Below are 19,585 nucleotides of genomic sequence, written 5' to 3'. Positions count from 1 at the left end.
AAAACAGCTAAAAGGGATTCAGTTTGTGGTGGAGTGTAAGTCCAATTACCGACCTACTGTACAGTCAAAATAGTGCTGTGTTGTTTGTGTAAACACCTTGTTGGGTGAAATATGCTACTGTTTCTTCATTTTCCCACTCTTCAACCAGATCGATCTGGATCCTTCTCTCCCAGAGGTTCAGACACAGGCTGGGCAGGATGAAATGGTAGGTTAATTTTAATTTAATAATCACTCATCCCCCACATAAAACAAATATCAAGGACAGCCTTCTTTCATCTTCGCAACATAGCAAAAATCAGACACATCTTGTCTCAAAACGATGCAGAAAAACTAGTCCATGCATTCGTTACTTCCAGGTTGGATTATTGTAACTCGTTACTATCAGGCTGCCCTAATAAGTCACTAAAAACTCTGCAGCTGGTACAAAATGCTGCAGCACGTGTGCTGACAAGAACTAGGAAGAGAGATCACATCTCTCCTGTATTAGCCTCTCTGCACTGGCTTCCTGTAAAATCTAGAATAGAATTTAAAATCCTTCTTCTTACTTACAAAGCTCTTAATGGTCAGGCACCATCATATCTTAAAGAGCTCATAGTGCCATATTACCCGTCTAGAACATTGCACTCCCAGGATGCAGGCCTGCTTGTGGTACCTAAAGTCTCTAGGAGTAGTGTTGGAGGTAGAGCCTTCAATTACCAGGCCCCCCTCCTCTGGAACATTCTACCAGTCAAGGTCCGTTAGGCAGACACCCTCTCTTCTTTTAAGAGTAGACTTAAAACTTTCCTCTTTGATAAAGCTTATAGCTAGGGCTGGCTCAGGCTTGGACCAGCCCATAGTTATGCTGCTATAGGTTTAGACTGCCGGGGGGATCGTGTGTGTGTGTGTGTGTCTCTCTCTCTCTGTGTTTCTCTGTCTCTCTCCCTCTCTGTCCCTCTCTCTCTCTCTCTGACTCTCTCTCTCTGTCATATTAATGCAGCTCATTAACTCTGTATCTTCTGGTCCCATTAACATTACTAACCATATATCTTCCCGGGAGTTCTTGTGCTCCCTTGTCTTGAAGGTTCCTGGAGATCGTTGCTGCAGACCACCTGCTGCTGTGGACCTGCTCAACTGCAACAACTACTAACATCAGCCTTCCCCATAGTATCATTATTGATGCTGCTAATGCTAATAGTAGACCTGTTGACTTCAACTGTTACAATTACGATTACCTCAGCCTTTATCATTACTCTGCTTCTCTCACTAATTTATTTATTTATTTATTTTGCTAATCTTCACCCTAGTCTACCACTATTATTGGCATTGTAACCATAAGTATGTGTCTGTTGTTGTTCATGTAACAAGGACATATGTTGTTGTTTCTCTCTTTGCCTGTCTCTGTCCTGCATCTCCTTCTATCCCATTTTCGGCCCATCCAGTCGAGGCAGATGGCTGTTCAACATGAGTCTGGTTCTGCTCGAGGTTTCTGCCTGTAAAAAGGAAGTTGTTCTGCCAATGTGCCGAATATTGCTCAGCGCTACTCATGGTGATTCATGTTGGGCCTCTCTTTAAATAACATAACAAAGAGTCGGTCTAGACCTGCTCTTTCTGTAAAGTGTCTCGAGATAACTCTGGTTATGATTTGGCGCTATACAAATAAAATTTGATTGATTGATTGATTGAAAGTTACTATAATAACTTTTGGTAACAGCATGATCTTAAACCCATTTCACAGTAAAAATATGACTGGGGATCTTTGAGTGGCTTTTATTCTGACATTTATTGGCTAGCTAACTAGCGAGAGAAAGACGTGTGAGATGATTTGAGCATTCAAGAGGGATTGTGCAACTACATCAGCAGCGATATCACGCTCTCCTTTTTAAAAGTACATTTTGTCATTGTTATACCTTTGTGTGATCCCTTACAATAACCATCCAGTTGTTACAACTTTTGAAACCATGCAGGACCAGTGGCTGCAGTCCGCTCCACTTCAGACTGCAGAGAAAAAGTATATTTTTCATCGTTTGCTTTTTCTTTTGTTATTGTTTCTACAAACTGAACACATCTCTTCATGTTTTGAGTCAAACATTTATTCAAGTAATCTCTGAATATTTCATTTCATGATTTATCAACTAAAATTATTTGATTGTTATTAATGATTTTATGTAATTATTGTTACGATGGGTATACCTATTCTGCATACCTTAAACAATGCTCATTATGAATGTTATACCATAACACTTTCTTCAGTTCACCCAGAGCTTTCAAAAGTTATTTTTAAAGGTTGATGAAAAATATAATGAAAAGGACATGAAGGCATCATAAAGTGAAAACATTAGATTTGATTTTATATATGAAAAGTTGTTTTTGCAGGATGATCCTGTTAAAACTGTGTAAATCTTTGTCCCGAGTGTGGTCTCTCAGGGCGATCCTGCCTCTTTAGATGGAGTGTTGAGTCTGGTCTTCGCTCTGTCATCTGTTTCATCATCCTGGGGCTGTCCCGCATCCCGTATCTCCTCCTGAGGTCCTCTAGGGTCTTCTATTAAGCTCCTGGTCCTGCAGTCTAAAACCAGGCTGGAGGGAAACAAACAACAACAATCATGCCTTAGCATGAATGAAGGTAAACTGATTTCACTCAGAGGGCCTTGCTATGTACTTGACATACAAACATGACACACCTTGATAACCATTATCCCTTTCATAATCTTCCATGTGATCTCATTTGCCTAATCTCTCTTTGCATCTCGGGGTTATTTCTCATCTTTGAGCTGCACTGTCGTCTTTTTAAATCATATGGGGTCTTTAATCACTTCATGGATTCAGGGATAACTAAAAGCATTTCTTTAAATTAGAGCACTTTATACTTTAACAAAAAGTAGAGTCATTTTTCTTCAACTTACCATTGTTCCTGAGAGCTGTCCCTCATCTTTCACCTCCACGCTGGTCATGGGCCTGTTCCCTCGTCTTTCCTTTTGGGGCTGTCTGTCATCTGTTTCGTCACCCTGGGGCTCATCTTCTGTTTCTCCTCGTGAGGTCCTCAGGAGTCTTTTCTTTTAAGCTCCTGGTCCTGCAGTCTAAAACCAGGGCTGAACGAAAAAAAAAAACAACCCAACACAATATTTTGCCAAACTTATTACATTAGCATTAATGAAGGTAAACAGATTTCACCCAGAGGGCATTGCTATGTACTTACTATACTATATACAAATCATTTTCTTTAATTACCTCAAGCACACACTGCCCACAAATTGATGAAATTCTTCTTGCAGGATGATCCCTTTAAAACTGTGTAAATCTTTGTCCCGAGTGTCGTCTCTCAGGTTGATCCTGCCTCTTTAGATGGAGTGTTGAGTCTGCTCCTCTCTTCGCTCTCAGCTGAAACATACAAACATTACAAAGTTTAATTGGACTCGTGCACACAGAGGTGGTGCGGTCTGATGTTTGTTTTTGATGTTGGGGCTTTCCTGAGTGTTGCTGTTATTTAGGGACAGAATGAAAATCAATAAACCTGTCATCGATTGATTTCAGGTAGAAATTAAAGTAAACAGATTTCACCCTCAGGGTTATTTCTCATCTTTGAGCTGCTCTGTGATCTTTTAAATCATTTGCACTTTTTTTTAATACAATCTTGAATTAAAGTACTTCATGAAATTTAGGATAAATGAAAGCATTTCCTCATAGAGCACTTTATACTTTCACAAAAAGTAGAGACATTTTTCTTCAAGTTACCATTGTTCCTAAGAGCTGTCCCTCATCTTTCACCTCCGCGCTGGTCATAGGCCTGTTCCCTCGTCTTTCCTTTTGGGGCTGTCTGTCATCTGTTTCATCACCCTGGGGCTGTCCCGCATCCCGTATCTCCTCCTCAGAGCTCTTCTTTTAAGGTCCTGGTCCTGCAGTCTAAAACCAGGGCTGAAGACAAACAAACAATCAAACAGGATCACACTTATTACATCAGCATGAATTCTTCTGGTATCAAACTCACCTTTTCATATTCCAGTTGCATGCTAAGTGAATCCATCATGTAGAGTTGATTTACTCACCCATTGAATGAACCTCTACAAGATTCCACTTTGATAAGCTACATTTAGAGGATTCATCTTGCTGCATCTGTTTGTTTCCCGCTCGTAGTGATGAGAGTAACTGGGAGGCAGTGTTCCCACTCCAAATGCCATTACACATTTCTCAGCATTGTGGTCCTTGTGACTGTCTCTAGTGTTTGTACAGTGTGGACATACATCAAATTAGCAACAGACAGCAAATTAAAACACGTCTCATCACAACATATTACAACTCATCACATTGCTATGTTTATGCACCTTTAAAATGACTGTATCAGTGTAATCTGTAATTTGGATTTCAACTGCTCCTTGTAGTTAATGAAATCAAACATTTCAGCTAACTCCAGTGCACTAAATCTGTTCCATGTTAATTAATGTACATTCTCTTTTCAAAAGAGGAAATAGAAAAACAGCCCATTACATTACAGCCCATAACATAGGACAATAATGGACACTGAGGACGGAGGGGAGGAAGTTCAGTGGGTTAGCATTCTGATACTTTAAAAGTGTAACACCAGCAGCATTGAAATTATGCATCATGTTTAAGGACAAAGGAACAAACTTTATCAGCCTTTTCAGTCTACTACGGGTTTTGTTTGGTCCGTATTTCCATTTGCACTTTGTCCGAGCTGCCTGCCAGCTGTCTGGTGTGGTGGATAAAGTGTTGTCTAATAGATGCCCTCTGTGCATGTCTTTTAGCAAGTTGTAGTGAAACCAGTCTTGGTGGTGCCTGCTCTTATGGCAATGATTCGGGCTGTGTGACACTGATATAGCTCTGTCAGACTGGGCTACCTTACCTTTGTTATAAGAGACTTACTACAACACATGGGTTATTTGCCCATAGCTGAGGCAGTGGTTGACGGGCATGCCTGCACGCCGCGTCTCTGGGGCCCACTGCTGCTCCGAGATCCCCTGTAGTTTAGCCTGGGACCGTGAGATACCCAGTTTCCATGTGCGGCCGCGAGGAGGCACTGCAGGAGTCTTGGTGGTGGAGAGGCTGCATGCTAGCAGAAGAAAGCTTTAAAAACTGTCTGTTAGCAAGGTGAGCCGGCAGCAGCAGCTGTAAGCAGAGAGAGACAGGCAGAGAGCACGGAGCTGCACGCAGCATGCACCGACTACCAGCTCCTCTACACTACTGCGCTACTGCATGAGACACTCCACACACCCTGTGTGCAAGCACACCCACACACACACATTCACACGACGCAGACAAACACATACATTCACACACACACACACACACACACACACATTCACACACACACACACACATTCACACTGACGCAGACAAACACATTCATTCACACACACACACACACACACACACACACACACACACACACACACACACAAACACAGACAAACACACACAGTAACACAGACACACACACATTAACACAGACACACACACACATTAACACAGACACACACACACATTAACACAGACAAACACACACATTAACACAGACAAACACACGCACACACAGACAAATGGACTGTACTTGTATAGCGCTTTTCTAGTCTTTGCGACCACTCAAAGCTGCTTTTACACTACATACCACATTCACCCATTCATAAACTGATAGCAGAGGCTGCTACGTAAAGTGCCCAACTGTCAATCAGTCCTCACATTCACCGGGAGCAGTGTCTGTTCAGTGTCTTGCCCAAGTACACTTCGACATGTAACCTGATGGAGCTGGGGATCGAACCTCCAACCTTCCGATATGCACATGTTAACACAGGCAAACTCACATGTTAACACGGGCAGACTCACATGTTAACACGGGCAGACTCACATGTTAACACGGGCAGACTCACATGTTAACACAGACAAACTCACATGTTAACACGGGCAGACTCACATGTTAACACGGGCAAACTCACATGTTAACACGGGCAGACTCACATGTTAACACGGGCAAACTCATATGTTAACACGGGCAGACTCACATGTTAACACGGGCAGACTCACATGTTAACACGGGCAAACTCACATGTTAACACGGGCAGACTCACATGTCAACATGGGCAGACTCACATGTTAACACGGGCAGACTCGCATGTTAACACGGCCAGACTCACATGTTAACACGGGCAGACTCACATGTTAACACGGACAAACTCACATGTTAACACGGGCAAACTCACATGTTAACACGGGCAGACTCACATGTTAACACGGACAAACTCACATGTTAACACGGGCAGACTCACATGTTAACACGGGCAAACTCACATGTTAACACGGGCAGACTCACATGTTAACACGGGCAAACTCACATGTTAACACGGGCAGACTCACATGTTAACACGGGCAAACTCACATGTTAACACAGACAAACTCATATGTTAACACGGGCAGACTCACATGTTAACACGGGCAAACTCACATGTTAACACGGGCAGACTCACATGTTAACACGGGCAGACTCACATGTTAACACGGGCAGACTCACATGTTAACACGGGCAAACTCACATGTTAACACGGGCAGACTCACATGTTAACACGGGCAAACTCACATGTTAACACGGGCAGACTCACATGTTAACACAGGCAAACTCACATGTTAACACAGACAAACTCACATGTTAACACGGGCAGACTCACATGTTAACACGGGCAAACTCACATGTTAACACAGACAAACTCACATGTTAACACGGGCAAACTCACATGTTAACACGGGCAGACTCACATGTTAACACGGGCAAACTCACATGTTAACACGGGCAGACTCACATATTAACACGGGCAAACTCACATGTTAACACAGGCAGACTCACATGTTAACACGGGCAAACTCACATGTTAACACGGGCAGACTCACATGTTAACACAGGCAGACTCACATGTCTACATGGGCAGACTCACATGTTAACAAAGGCAGACTCACATGTTAACACGGGCAAACTCACATGTTAACACGGGCAGACAAACTCACATGTTAACATGGGCAAACTCACATGTTAACACGGGCAGACTCACATGTTAACACGGGCAAACTCACATGTTAACACGGGCAGACTCACATGTTAACACGGGCAAACTCATATGTTAACACGGGCAGACTCACATGTTAACACGGGCAGACTCACATGTTAACACTGGCAGACTCACATGTTAACACGGGCAAACTCACATGTTAACACGGGCAGACTCACATGTCAACACGGGCAGACTCACATGTTAACACGGGCAGACTCGCATGTCAACACGGGCAGACTCACAAGTTAACACGGGCAGACTCACATGTTAACACAGACAAACTCACATGCTAACACGGGCAGACTCACATGTTAACACGGGCAGACTCACATGTTAACACAGACAAACTCACATGTTAACACGGGCAGACTCACATGTTAACACAGGCAGACTCACATGTTAACACGGGCAAACTCACATGTTAACACGGGCAGACTCACATGTTAACACGGGCAGACTCACATGTTAACACAGACAAACTCACATGTTAACACGGGCAGACTCACATGTTAACACGGGTAGACTCACATGTTAACACGGGCAGACTCACATGTTAACACAGACAAACTCACATGTTAACACGGGCAGACTCACATGTTAACATGGGCAGACTCACATGTTAACACGGGCAGACTCACATGTTAACACGGGCAGACTCACATGTTAACACGGGCAGACTCACATGTTAACACAGACAAACTCACATGTTAACACGGGCAGACTCACATGTTAACACAGGCAGACTCACATGTTAACACGGGCAAACTCACATGTTAACACGGGCAGACTCACATGTCAACACGGGCAGACTCACATGTTAACACGGGCAGACTCGCATGTCAACACGGGCAGACTCACAAGTTAACACGGGCAGACTCACATGTTAACACAGACAAACTCACATGCTAACACGGGCAGACTCACATGTTAACACGGGCAGACTCACATGTTAACACAGACAAACTCACATGTTAACACGGGCAGACTCACATGTTAACACAGGCAGACTCACATGTTAACACGGGCAAACTCACATGTTAACACGGGCAGACTCACATGTTAACACAGACAAACTCACATGTTAACACGGGCAGACTCACATGTTAACACGGGTAGACTCACATGTTAACACGGGCAGACTCACATGTTAACACAGACAAACTCACATGTTAACACGGGCAGACTCACATGTTAACACGGGCAGACTCACATGTTAACACGGGCAGACTCACATGTTAACACGGGCAGACTCACATGTTAACACGGGCAGACTCACATGTTAACACAGACAAACTCACATGTTAACACGGGCAGACTCACATGTTAACACAGGCAGACTCACATATTAACACGGGCAGACTCGCATGTCAACACGGGCAGACTCACATGTTAACACAGACAAACTCACATGTTAACACGGGCAGACTCACATGTTAACACAGGCAGACTCACATATTAACACGGGCAGACTCACATGTTAACACAGGCAGACTCACATGTTAACACAGGCAAACTCATATGTTAACACGGGCAGACTCACATGTTAACACTGGCAGACTCACATGTTAACACGGGCAAACTCACATGTTAACACGGGCAGACTCACATGTCAACACGGGCAGACTCACATGTTAACACGGGCAGACTCGCATGTCAACACGGGCAGACTCACATGTTAACACGGGCAAACTCACATGTTAACACGGGCAGACTCACATGTTAACACGGGCAAACTCATATGTTAACACGGGCAGACTCACATGTTAACACGGGCAGACTCACATGTTAACACGGGCAAACTCACATGTTAACACGGGCAGACTCACATGTCAACACGGGCAGACTCACATGTTAACACGGGCAGACTCACATGTTAACACGGGCAGACTCACATGTTAACACAGGCAGACTCACATGTTAACACAGACAAACTCACATGTTAACACGGGCAGACTCACATGTTAACACAGGCAGACTCACATGTTAACACGGGCAGACTCGCATGTCAACACGGGCAGACTCACATGTTAACACAGACAAACTCACATGTTAACACGGGCAGACTCACATGTTAACACAGACAAACTCACATGTTAACACGGGCAGACTCACATATTAACACGGGCAAACTCGCATGTTAACACAGGCAGACTCACATGTTAACACAGACAAACTCACATGTTAACACGGGCAGACTCACATGTTAACACGGGCAGACTCACATGTTAACACAGGCAGACTCACATATTAACACGGGCAGACTCACATATTAACACGGGCAGACAAACACATTAACACAGACAAACTCACATGTTAACACGGGCATAGCCAACGGGTATGAATGTGATATCTGATTGACAGTTGGGCACTTTACGTAGCAGCCTCTGCCATCAGTGTATGAATGGGTGAATGTGATATGTAATGTAAAAGCAGCTTTGAGTGGTCGCAAAGACTAGAAAAGCGCTATATAAGTACAGTCCATTTACCATTTACACAGACAAACACACATTAACACAGATAAACACACAGATAAACACACACGTTAACAATCAATCAATAAAACTGAAACAGAGGACGCTTATCTTTGGGGGCACCCTCGGCCTCCTCAGCTGGTCTCTTCAGTCCTCTGCTCCCACGCTGACGGTTCCTCCCCATCAGGGCCTGCAGGTTCTCCATCCACTGCCTGGGTGGATCAGAGGAGGAGTTAGAGGAGAAACCTGAAGACAGGCTCCCAAACAAGTCAGCAGAAGAGGTGGAGGGTTTAGGAGAGGAGGTCAACAGAGTACACTTATCTTTAGGGGCACCCTCGGCCTCCTCAGCTGGTCTCTTCAGTCCTCTGCTCCCACGCTGACGGTTCCCCCCCATCAGGGCCCGCAGGTTCTCCATCCACTGCTGAGAGGGGTCCGCTGGGACGGACGTCTTCGGACTGCTGGTCGGGGGCGTGGTAACAGGTGGGCTGGGTGGATCAGAGGAGGAGTCAGAAGAGAGGCTCCCAAACAAGTCAGCATTAGAGGTGGAGGGTTTAGGAGAGGAGGTCAAGGGAGAGTTAGGAGGTTCGTCAAAAGAGGAGTCAGAAAAGAAGCATAAGGACAGGCTGTCGGACAAGTAAGAAGAATTGGTGGGGGATCTGGGATAGGATGTGAAGGAAGAGTTAGAACGTTCGTCAGGGGAGGCGTCAGAAAAGAAGCATGAAGAAAGGCTGTCGGACAAGTCAGCAGAAGTGGTGGGGGGTTTAGGGGAGGAGGTGAAGGGAGAGTTAGGAGGTTTGTCAGGAAAGAAGCATGAAGACAAGCACTCGAACAAGTTAGCAGAAGAGGTGGAGGGTTTAGGGGAGGAGGTCAAGGGAGAGTTAGGAGGTTTGTCAGGGGAGGAGTCAGGAAAGAGGCATGAGGACAAGCTCTCAAACAAGTTAGCAGAAGATGTGGAGGGTTTAGGAGAGGAGGTCAAGGGAGAGTTAGAGGAGGAGGGGAAGGACTTGCGTGCGCCGCCGGAGCGAGCTGGTACACGGATCCAACGCAGTCTCAGCCTTGGGATGCCAGCCTCGTCGGGGGACGGTACGAGGGTCGATGTCCACGTGAAGTGCCGGCGGCCCTAAAGACAGCAATACATCCAACATTTAAACTTGTGCTGCAGGTCACATGAACATACCAAAATCTGCTCTACCATAATGAATACCAGGAAAAGTCCTCACATTTACCATCACAATTCAATAAAAACACACTTGAAGACATAGTCAGCTGTCTCTGTGCTGATGGTGTAATGTGAATGGACGCCTTAGATTCTACATTATTGGAAGAGGGAATGGCTTAATCAGGGAAACTCACCCTAACCCAAACAATTAAAGTAAAAACTGTATCTGTAGTCGTGTCAGACAAACTGAATATAACTGAACAACCTCTCTGCACAGTACATTTTAACACACGTTACAGTTAAAGCTCAAATTGGTGGCCTCTGGCACTTTAAATGCCACTATTCCACCATATCCTCCCATTTTATTACGTAATAACATATTTAAATGACTTGCCCATTAAGGCCAGACACTGTAATATTGTAAATAAGTAATATTTTAAACAAGCCCATTCCTGACTGATCTGAACTTGATCTAAAACTGACTAAATTGTCTGTTTCACTTTGTTTGCATTCATCTTAGTAATTTCATACTAATATAAGTCAGAAAACATTCAGTGAAAATTAAAATTACAACAGAGAACTACTTGTAACCTTCCCAAGAACGGTTTAGGGTCAAATATATTTTAGTTTGATTACAGTAATAGGCCTGATAAATGAACAACTAGGTTAAGTCATATGGTGGAAACTTCTGCAAACTTCTGTATCATCAAGAAGAAAGAGACAGTGAAGCCAAATGTCTCTGCTGCAGTCAGCAGGGGTTTGTTTATATTTAAAATGCCTTTACATAACACCTGATGCAGATCATTCCCTTTACCCTCAATATGTCCTTAATATGTTCTGTGTTTGCCTATGTTAAGAAAAATAAAATTGTTTCATACAATTATTGACAAAACTGTATTGAAATAAAACCCAAAGTAATTTGTTCAACATTTAAATCTTCTCACAATATTTCGGTGTAACTGTGCACAGTGATTATTGAGTTTTGTCAAAAGTCTGTCAGATTTAATCAATTAAGCTTGAAAATTACATTTTAAAAACTTTTCATCATCTCAATGCATCGTTAGGGTCTAAGGTGTCAACCATGAAACACACAGCAAAACAAACTGGGTAATAAAATAATAAGTCTTACGTCCTCCATGCTGAAACCGGTGTGGTCCAAGTCCGTCGAAGGTCAGTGGATGTCAGGTGGCGAATAAATCTGTCGTAGAAGGTCTGATTTCGAAGAAAACTCTGAATAGAGGCGCTGAAAAAAAAGTGTCTACGTTTTCTCTGCAAGAAACTTTGCGACTGTTCAGATAACTCTGAGTATGTTTGTATTCAATATCTCCGCGTTGGCTATCTGTAACCATGACTTTATTTACATTTTCAAATAAGTCGGAGTTTGTTACTGCTCGAAATGTTCTAATTATGTCAACGTTCCGACGTCACTCACCTTCCGGTCTGCAGTCGCGCTGTCGATTCTAAAAGCTTTAGGCTAGCCTACTTATTTTTGATATAGCCTACATATTTGAGAGTTAATGTACACAAACATTATCTAAATCTTATGTCGGAGTATTAGGGCCTCATTAAAGAAAACAAAATTAAGATTTCGAGAATAAAGTCATAATATTACGAAAATAAAGTCATAATATTACGATAATAAAGTCGTAATTTTACGAGAATAAAGTCGTAATTTTACGAGTATAAATTCATAATATTACGAGGACAAAGTCATAAGTCAGTAATTTTAGGCTATGGATAGCCTGTCTTATTTTGAAGGGTAATATCAGAAGAGCAGCCAGTCGCCTGCGCTGAAATGACTAAGATCACTTCATTTCATTTTTCAAATAAATGCTATGCTATGCTTACATGCTACCGGGTGTGTTCAATAAAGAATACATAAATACAATAAACACAGCTCCGGCTCAAGTTGTGTTAAGCTTACAACTCTTTTTAGGACTTTGTGGTCATGTACAGACCGTGCTGCTGACTTTTCCTTTAGCTAAATTGTGGGAAAACCAACCCCTTAATTACTTTAAAAGTTACATGGAGTTTGGTGACCTTATAAATTCCCAGAATAGGATCCCAACAACAGATGGAATAATTTAAAACACCTGTGCGGGTGTACAACACTTTTAAATGGGGTTTCTTGTATGCAAAATCAGTTTGACATTTTGGAGGAGTAGTTTGTAGTTTATCTTCTTGTTATCATTTATTTCATTTTCAGGTGTTTCAAGTACCCCCAACAAACCTCACAGACATGCACACACACCCAGTAGAAAACAGGAGACTGGTGCCGTGACTTAACAGTTTAATGTAAATCCAAGACAAAGTGTGATTACATTTCTACACATATACAATATGCATATGTGAGCATACAAATTCTCATTAATAACTCGATTCACCTCGGAGACCGAAAAAATGATCAAAAGTAACAGTGAATAACAAGCTATAACATAGTTCACCACAACGCGAGCCCCTTCTCACCCTACAGTTAGTAAAGAGGACGATTAAAATAACTATATTCTTCTATTTGACGAAGCTGCTTGTCTGTTAAAATCCTCCTGTAAAATTTACAATGCTATCATTAGTTTTTTCCAAGCCTAATATAAATTCACTCCATTTTTCTACAACGAAAATGATTAAGAGAAGCACACAACATCATAATGGTAACACAAGCGCTTAGTAGCAAGTACTCAACTTGTTAGGAGGTTTAATTAATCCTTCTTCTTATTGTCATTATTATATTTATTTAAACATTCTATAAAGCCAGTAAAATATCCATTCTCATAACATACTTAATAATATTAAGCTAAGGAACAGGGTATACATAGAACGCTACATCAACAGATTGAAATAATGAGACATCACACCCCAATAAACAAAAGTAAATAAGAAAAGACAGTTAACAGAGAAGTATACTAGGAAATACTGCAGCACACGTTAGCTTTATCGACAAAGAATGAGATTTTACACCATTGAGAAACCATACAGCAATGGACACGTCGGCGGTCAGGGTTTGATGCACTCTTAGGTCTTTTGAAAAGGTTAATAAACTTATATCACCTGCATGAATATCGTTGCTAATAATCACTAATTTACTGCAAGAATTTAGGGAATTTATCAAAAGGACTTCAAGCTTCCGATGAATATTTTTGCAGTGTAAACAGGCAAATCTGTCTTTGAATGTAGCTTTGGTCTACCTCTGCTAGGTCACATTTATTAACACCACAAAAATAACAACCTTTTGCCAGATGTGTCTCTGAAAGTACGATTGGAAAAGCTTCATTTTTCAGTTGGATAAAGTAAAATCAAAGATCTTACAGCGCAGCAAACTGGGGATTAAATGTGGCCTTGTTTTCAAATTAGAATAAATATAGATTATATTTGTATTTAAATCAGTTTTGGTTTAAAATTCATGCTTTGTAGTCATCCGACACGCTCTACAAATGAAGGCATCAAACCTTGACCGCCTCACCCTGAATTCCCCCGAGGAATAGCCAGCAAAAGGAGCAGATCTCCAAAACACAAAGTTAAAAAGAAAAACATACACTCTCATCCATAAGGGCTTTAGGAATGCTTGTGTAGCAGGATTATGAATTTCCTGGTGACAGTGAGTACATCAGCTCATGATTAATCCACATAACACCTGTTCCTAACCCTATTGTACTTTGGGAAGCAGCTGCGACTTTGCAGAGCAATTTAGACATCACAAGCAGGTTGCAGGTTCGCTTCCTGCAGAGCTTGAAGTCGAGTAATCTAGCACAGCGCCCCATCATGCTCTCAGGAATGTTTCTCAATGTTTCCAGGAGGAGGAGGATTCATGAAAACATCACGAGCAAAGCAGGAAGTTTGAATGTTTTAAAGGAGAACGCTGGGTTTACACAGACTGAGACACTGCCATATTTCCTTTCCTCTAATTCAAATGTCACCTTTCGCTTTGGAGGTACTGTTGGTTATTTGGAAGGCAGTACTCTAACAGTAAAGTTGCTAGCTGGGAAGGCTACGCTCACCTCAACAACACAAACATTTTACACTCTACGTAAGCACATTTTGGTAATTGTAAGGTCACTCGATCTACGTTATGCTCACATTTCTGATTCCCCTTTCTTATAAAACACAAACATTGGTTATGTGAAACACAGTAATAGACAAAGGTATCATACACATCGATGTAGCGCATACAGGGCTTCTCCTAATTAGATGTTTCATTTGAGAAAATAGTAATTATTTGATACCCCCTAATCACGGGGACAGTGGTGATTTTACATTATGTCTCGTATGGGATTTTGCTGGAGATCAGATGTATAATTATTGCATCATGCATGGCCACAAATGGTGTAGAAATTAAATGGTCACCCACTGAGAAAGATCTAAAGCCATTTCAGATGTCGCAGGTCACATATTACATTCATTTTGTGCAGGTGACCACAGTTTTAAAGGTATAGTTGGTACATTTTTGATTAATAATTTTTACAGGTCATTCTATTCAATGGCACGCTAATGAAAAAACAAAACGTTTTTTTTTCTTTTTACAAATTCATTTTCATACAACACCAATAAAGCTACAACATCAACAACATAAAAAAAAGAGAACTGGCTTAATAATTTGGAGAGAGGTTAGATTATTATTGATCATTCAGTGTCGACGGGGGCCAAGTGTGACGAGTAATAAACAGAAAAAAGCTTTAAAACAGACGGCAGCTCTGTCCAGATTCTAAACAAATTAACAACTGTGCTGTAAGCATTAAGTATGTTAAGTCCTCCCTGTGTACTCGTACATCGTATGCACACATGCATTTACTCTGGGGTGAAACAACATGTCCTCAAAAGCACTTGTAAAGCGTTTAAAGATGACACCAGAAGTTATTGCCTGTCTGCACGAGCAACGCTGTGGAGGATTGCTCGTACGGTGCTGTGCTGTACATGATCAATCTGCTGAATTCTTTGGTGGGGAGGAGCGAAGAAGTCCTAGAGTGACGATGCTATCCCCGCGTTGACCGGAGGGAGGGGACAGGACAGCAGTGTAGCGTGGGTAACACCAAATTCCCTCAAACAGTGGAATGTTTCAGTAGTCTGTCTCATAACAGAGGACCCAAAAGATTCAATGGAAAAACATCTCCCTTATGCCTGTGTGCTTAGACCCCGAAGGCCTAGAGGAAATTAAGTAGATACAATGAAATAAAAAGACAACAACAGAACACAAAGAATGATGTAACCAGCAACGTACTATGTAATCACATCTTTAACTGCCCGCACCTTAGGCTTGCATGCTGGACCTGACGGGGAGTGGAGAGTTTTTGGGAAACAAGTACCAGGATGACAAACCTCTCTGGGGTGCCCTAAGGGAGATTCTGGCACCCTCAAGCAAAAGCATCCATCTACACGGGCCCCATTGGATTATCATCAAACACTTACTATCATCAGCAGTGTTGCAACACTTTACACAGGTGCACCCACCTCCGAGGAATACTAAATATTACTGTACATCAACCCCCAGGTTACAAAATAGAAATGAGCCTGACGTATAATAAAAACACACACACGCTGATAAAACATCCACAAGAATTATTGCAACAATCTCTAAAAATAAACACAACATGTACTACAGCCATGTCAAAAAGTCCAAGATAATGTTAAGTTAAAAAAAGAAAAGAAAAATCACTTCAAATGCAAGTACGATGGCATACCATGAAGGAAGGGGAAGGCTTTCACTAAACCATCAGCAGTCTGATGTGCCCAAGTTCAAGGGGACGATGAACAGAGATTATTTGTATCATTGGCTACTAAAAAAAAGATGTCTGTTAAATGAAGCAGCAGACACACAGAGCGACAGCCCTATTGGTTCTCTAAGTGTTCAGGTATCCCGTTCAGCTGGCGTGGCGATGTCTGTGGTGTACCTGGTTCGAAGACAAATGGACAGTGACAACTAATCGTCCACAAGGTGCCCTTCCAGGTGTACGCTGCGGCATTTCCCTTCTGTTCTGTTCTTGCAGCTGCTACCCAAACCTCAACGCAACTAATAACATCCAATTATCTTTGCTGGAGAAACAAACATCGACTGCAAGAAATGACAACAACAAAAGGATTCATTACGTGTGCATTCAGGTAAGGTAGTGCCCCTACGGCTCCTACCGACCACCCGGGCTCAGTGTTACTATCAACCTGCTCAGTGCCAACTTGCTACCATTTTAGTCCCATTTAAGATAGAGAGTTCACCCTGCCCTCCGCTGTCCCTACCTAAACTGACCCTACGCTTTCAACCAGCCCCCTCTCTCGTGCCTACACAGTATCTCTTTCATACAACCCTCGATACTCTGTCTCTGCGCTGCAGCCGGGCTATCTCCAGCCTCGCAGCGTCACCTGGCAACAATCACTTTCTGTCAGGCCCTTCTCTCGGACTAGCTTTTAGCCTTAAAAAAACGACCTCTACTGTGTCTCAAACATTGAACTGTAACTCATTCCCTTTGCATGAAAACCAAGCTAAATCTCTGCTCTGATATCACGTTGCATGGATTCTCCTGTGGGTTTAAAAAACAAAACAAATATCTTCCAAACTAAAGCCACATTTTGGGTGCCACTGTGATAGAGGTTTACAGCTACAGCTATACTGTACATTTCATATTTACATTAATATCCAGAGCAAATGTAACAAGAATTTATTTATGACTTTGGTAAGTACCCCAGGCAAGTTATCTCATGCACACACAATAAAAAACTCAGCGTGATATCAACTCCGACATTAATCCTCATCACCTGTGGTATGCTGTCATTAAGGGCAAGAAACAGCAAGGGCTGAGCCTACACCTGGAAGAGAGCTACAACTGCCCCGAGTGGGATGTCAAACCAGGGAAACATGCCTCTCTAAGTATCGCTAAAGTCTCTTGTGGCTTTCAGGATCCAAGCCGAGTAAACTGTGTCATTATATCTGTAAGGCACTACGAGGGAACAATGTCAAAACCTAAAGACTGAAGAGAGTTTCGAGGAGGTGGACTACACACGCATGGCTGACAGTAGCACACACAGACAATCACGTTGTACATGCCTATGTTATTATAACCACTTTGTGCAATCACATTGAAAAAGAGGAACAAATCAATCTATTGGTATAAGGGGAACAAAAGTTGTCTTCTTAAAACAAACAGGTGCAGACTGCTACATTCTAAGAACGGGGCCCAACTAAGACACCTAGCTAAAACTGAAGTATTGTCATAAAGGTGAAACATAAAGAAAAAAATATCTATAAATACACTAAAAAGTTTGTTGTCTTCTGTTGGTTATATTTCCAGAAGCCTCCTCGGCTGGAGAAGGTGGAGTGGGGGGAGTTTTTCCTCTCTTTTCTCCCCACGCCATGAATGATTTGGAAATATTAAGACAGTTCAAGGCCATCAATATTTTTTTCTTTGAAGAGCAGCAGGTTTCCGTATTTCACCTTCTCTCCCAAGTCTCTTGGGATTCCGAACTTCCAGTCAGTAACCCCTGTTCAACAGTCACTTCTCGAATTTAAGAGGGGAAAAGAAAAGAAAAGAAACCAGAAATCCTCCAAAGTCCCGAAAGGCCTGTTTCAAATCTCCCTGTGAAACTGATGAGACATCAACTTCCTCATAAAGTAAAGCAAAGAAGAGACAAATAAAAGCAAAAACTGGCCCTTTCAGGAAACAAATGTTAAAGGAAAACTTGAACAGTACCCCTCGAAAATTCAACCCCATCTTTCCCTTCAGGAGAGGCTGTGAATCTTTTTTTCTCTCTGTCGTTACATCTTCAAGTTATACGTGACAGTTTCATGAGGATTGCATGTTCCTCTGTCTCTGTTCATGTCTGAGGTCGAGGAGAGGATGTTTGGGGGTCGACGGGGCTCAGGGCGGGTGGGTTCGGGGAAGCAGCAGAGCTGGGTCAGGCTCTCCAGTGTCAGTCAGTGTCTTCTCTAGAGGTAAGGGTACTGGTTGACCTTGGTGGGGCTCAGCGGGTATCCAGTGTAGACAGTGGAGGCGGGCGAGGCGCTGATGTAGGCCTGGTGGGCAAACTGGGCCTGGTACTGGCTGTGGTGCAGGGTGGGGGAGGGCAGCACGCGGTGGCCCATGCTGACTGGGACCTGGTGGACGATGCTGGGTGGGTAGCTTCCGTGCTGGACAGCGTGGCGTGCCGAACCCTGTGTGGCCACCAGGTGGGCCACGGTGCCGGTGGAGCCCAGAGCAGCGGGGGCTGTGTAGGTGTAGAGGTGGGGCTGGCTGGGCAGGTGTGTGGCAGCCAGGTGTGGGTGGACGTTGCCTGTGTGGGAGGGGCTGTTGTGATGGAAGGAGTACGGGGCCTGAGTGGCGATGGTGGGGGTGATGTAGGCCTGCTGGCGCCGATGACCTGCATTTCGCTCGGCTACCATGTGCTGCTGGGCCTGGAGGAGGAGATGACAGAAAGACTGCATGTCAGATTTATTGACTCTGAACTGATTGATGGTCAAGTTTCACATCAAATGTTTTCAGTTGTATGAAACTGTCCCAAATACATTTTCAACCTTTAAGGAGTTGTTTGATATTTAAGGATATGTCCTCATGTACGAGCATCAATCAAGTCTAGTGTTGTAAATATGAAGCTCCTGGCTGCAGACGGTTAGCTTAGCTTAGTACAAAGACTGTAAATGGGGAAACAGCTAGCCTAGTTCTGTCCAAAGGTAACACCTAGCAGCACCTGTAAAGCTTGATTACTTAAACGGGAAGTTGCCAGATGTTTTGCATGCATTTAACAAAAAAGATAGTTAGTTTTTTTACCTAGATTTATAGGTGCTGGTTGGCAGAGTATGTTACCTTCGGTAAGAGCCAGGCAACCACTTTTCCTCTGTTTCCAGTCTTTGTGCTAAGCTAAGCTCATTGGCTGCTAGCGGTAGCTTTACTTTGACGCTACCGACAGTGTTAGTCAACTTTTCCTCTAAAACATGATCCATATAAGAGTTTAAAATT

General features: G+C 42.9%; 1 protein-coding gene across 5 annotated transcripts in view; it reads right to left on the bottom strand.

Annotated features, from left to right (window-relative positions):
• Nucleotides 1–12,891: 12,891 nt before the first annotated feature.
• hipk2 (homeodomain interacting protein kinase 2) overlaps nt 12,892–19,585 on the bottom strand; it is a 71,449-nt gene continuing 64,755 nt past the window's right edge. For all 5 annotated transcript variants that reach the window (XM_069685707.1, XM_069685709.1, XM_069685708.1 and 2 more), the window contains exon 15: nt 12,892–19,023. In XM_069685707.1, coding sequence (XP_069541808.1) covers nt 18,559–19,023 — 465 coding nt within the window. In that variant the 3' untranslated portion in view covers nt 12,892–18,558. The remainder of the gene's footprint in view (nt 19,024–19,585) is intronic.

This window comes from Semicossyphus pulcher, unplaced genomic scaffold (assembly GCF_022749685.1).
Source record: "Semicossyphus pulcher isolate SPU_LCO1_2020_fin unplaced genomic scaffold, fSemPul1.0.p SCAF_8, whole genome shotgun sequence".
Classification (NCBI taxonomy): domain Eukaryota; kingdom Metazoa; phylum Chordata; class Actinopteri; order Labriformes; family Labridae; genus Semicossyphus; species Semicossyphus pulcher.
The sequence above is the reverse complement of the archived record's forward strand: the minus strand, read 5'-3'. Positions and strand labels throughout refer to the sequence as shown.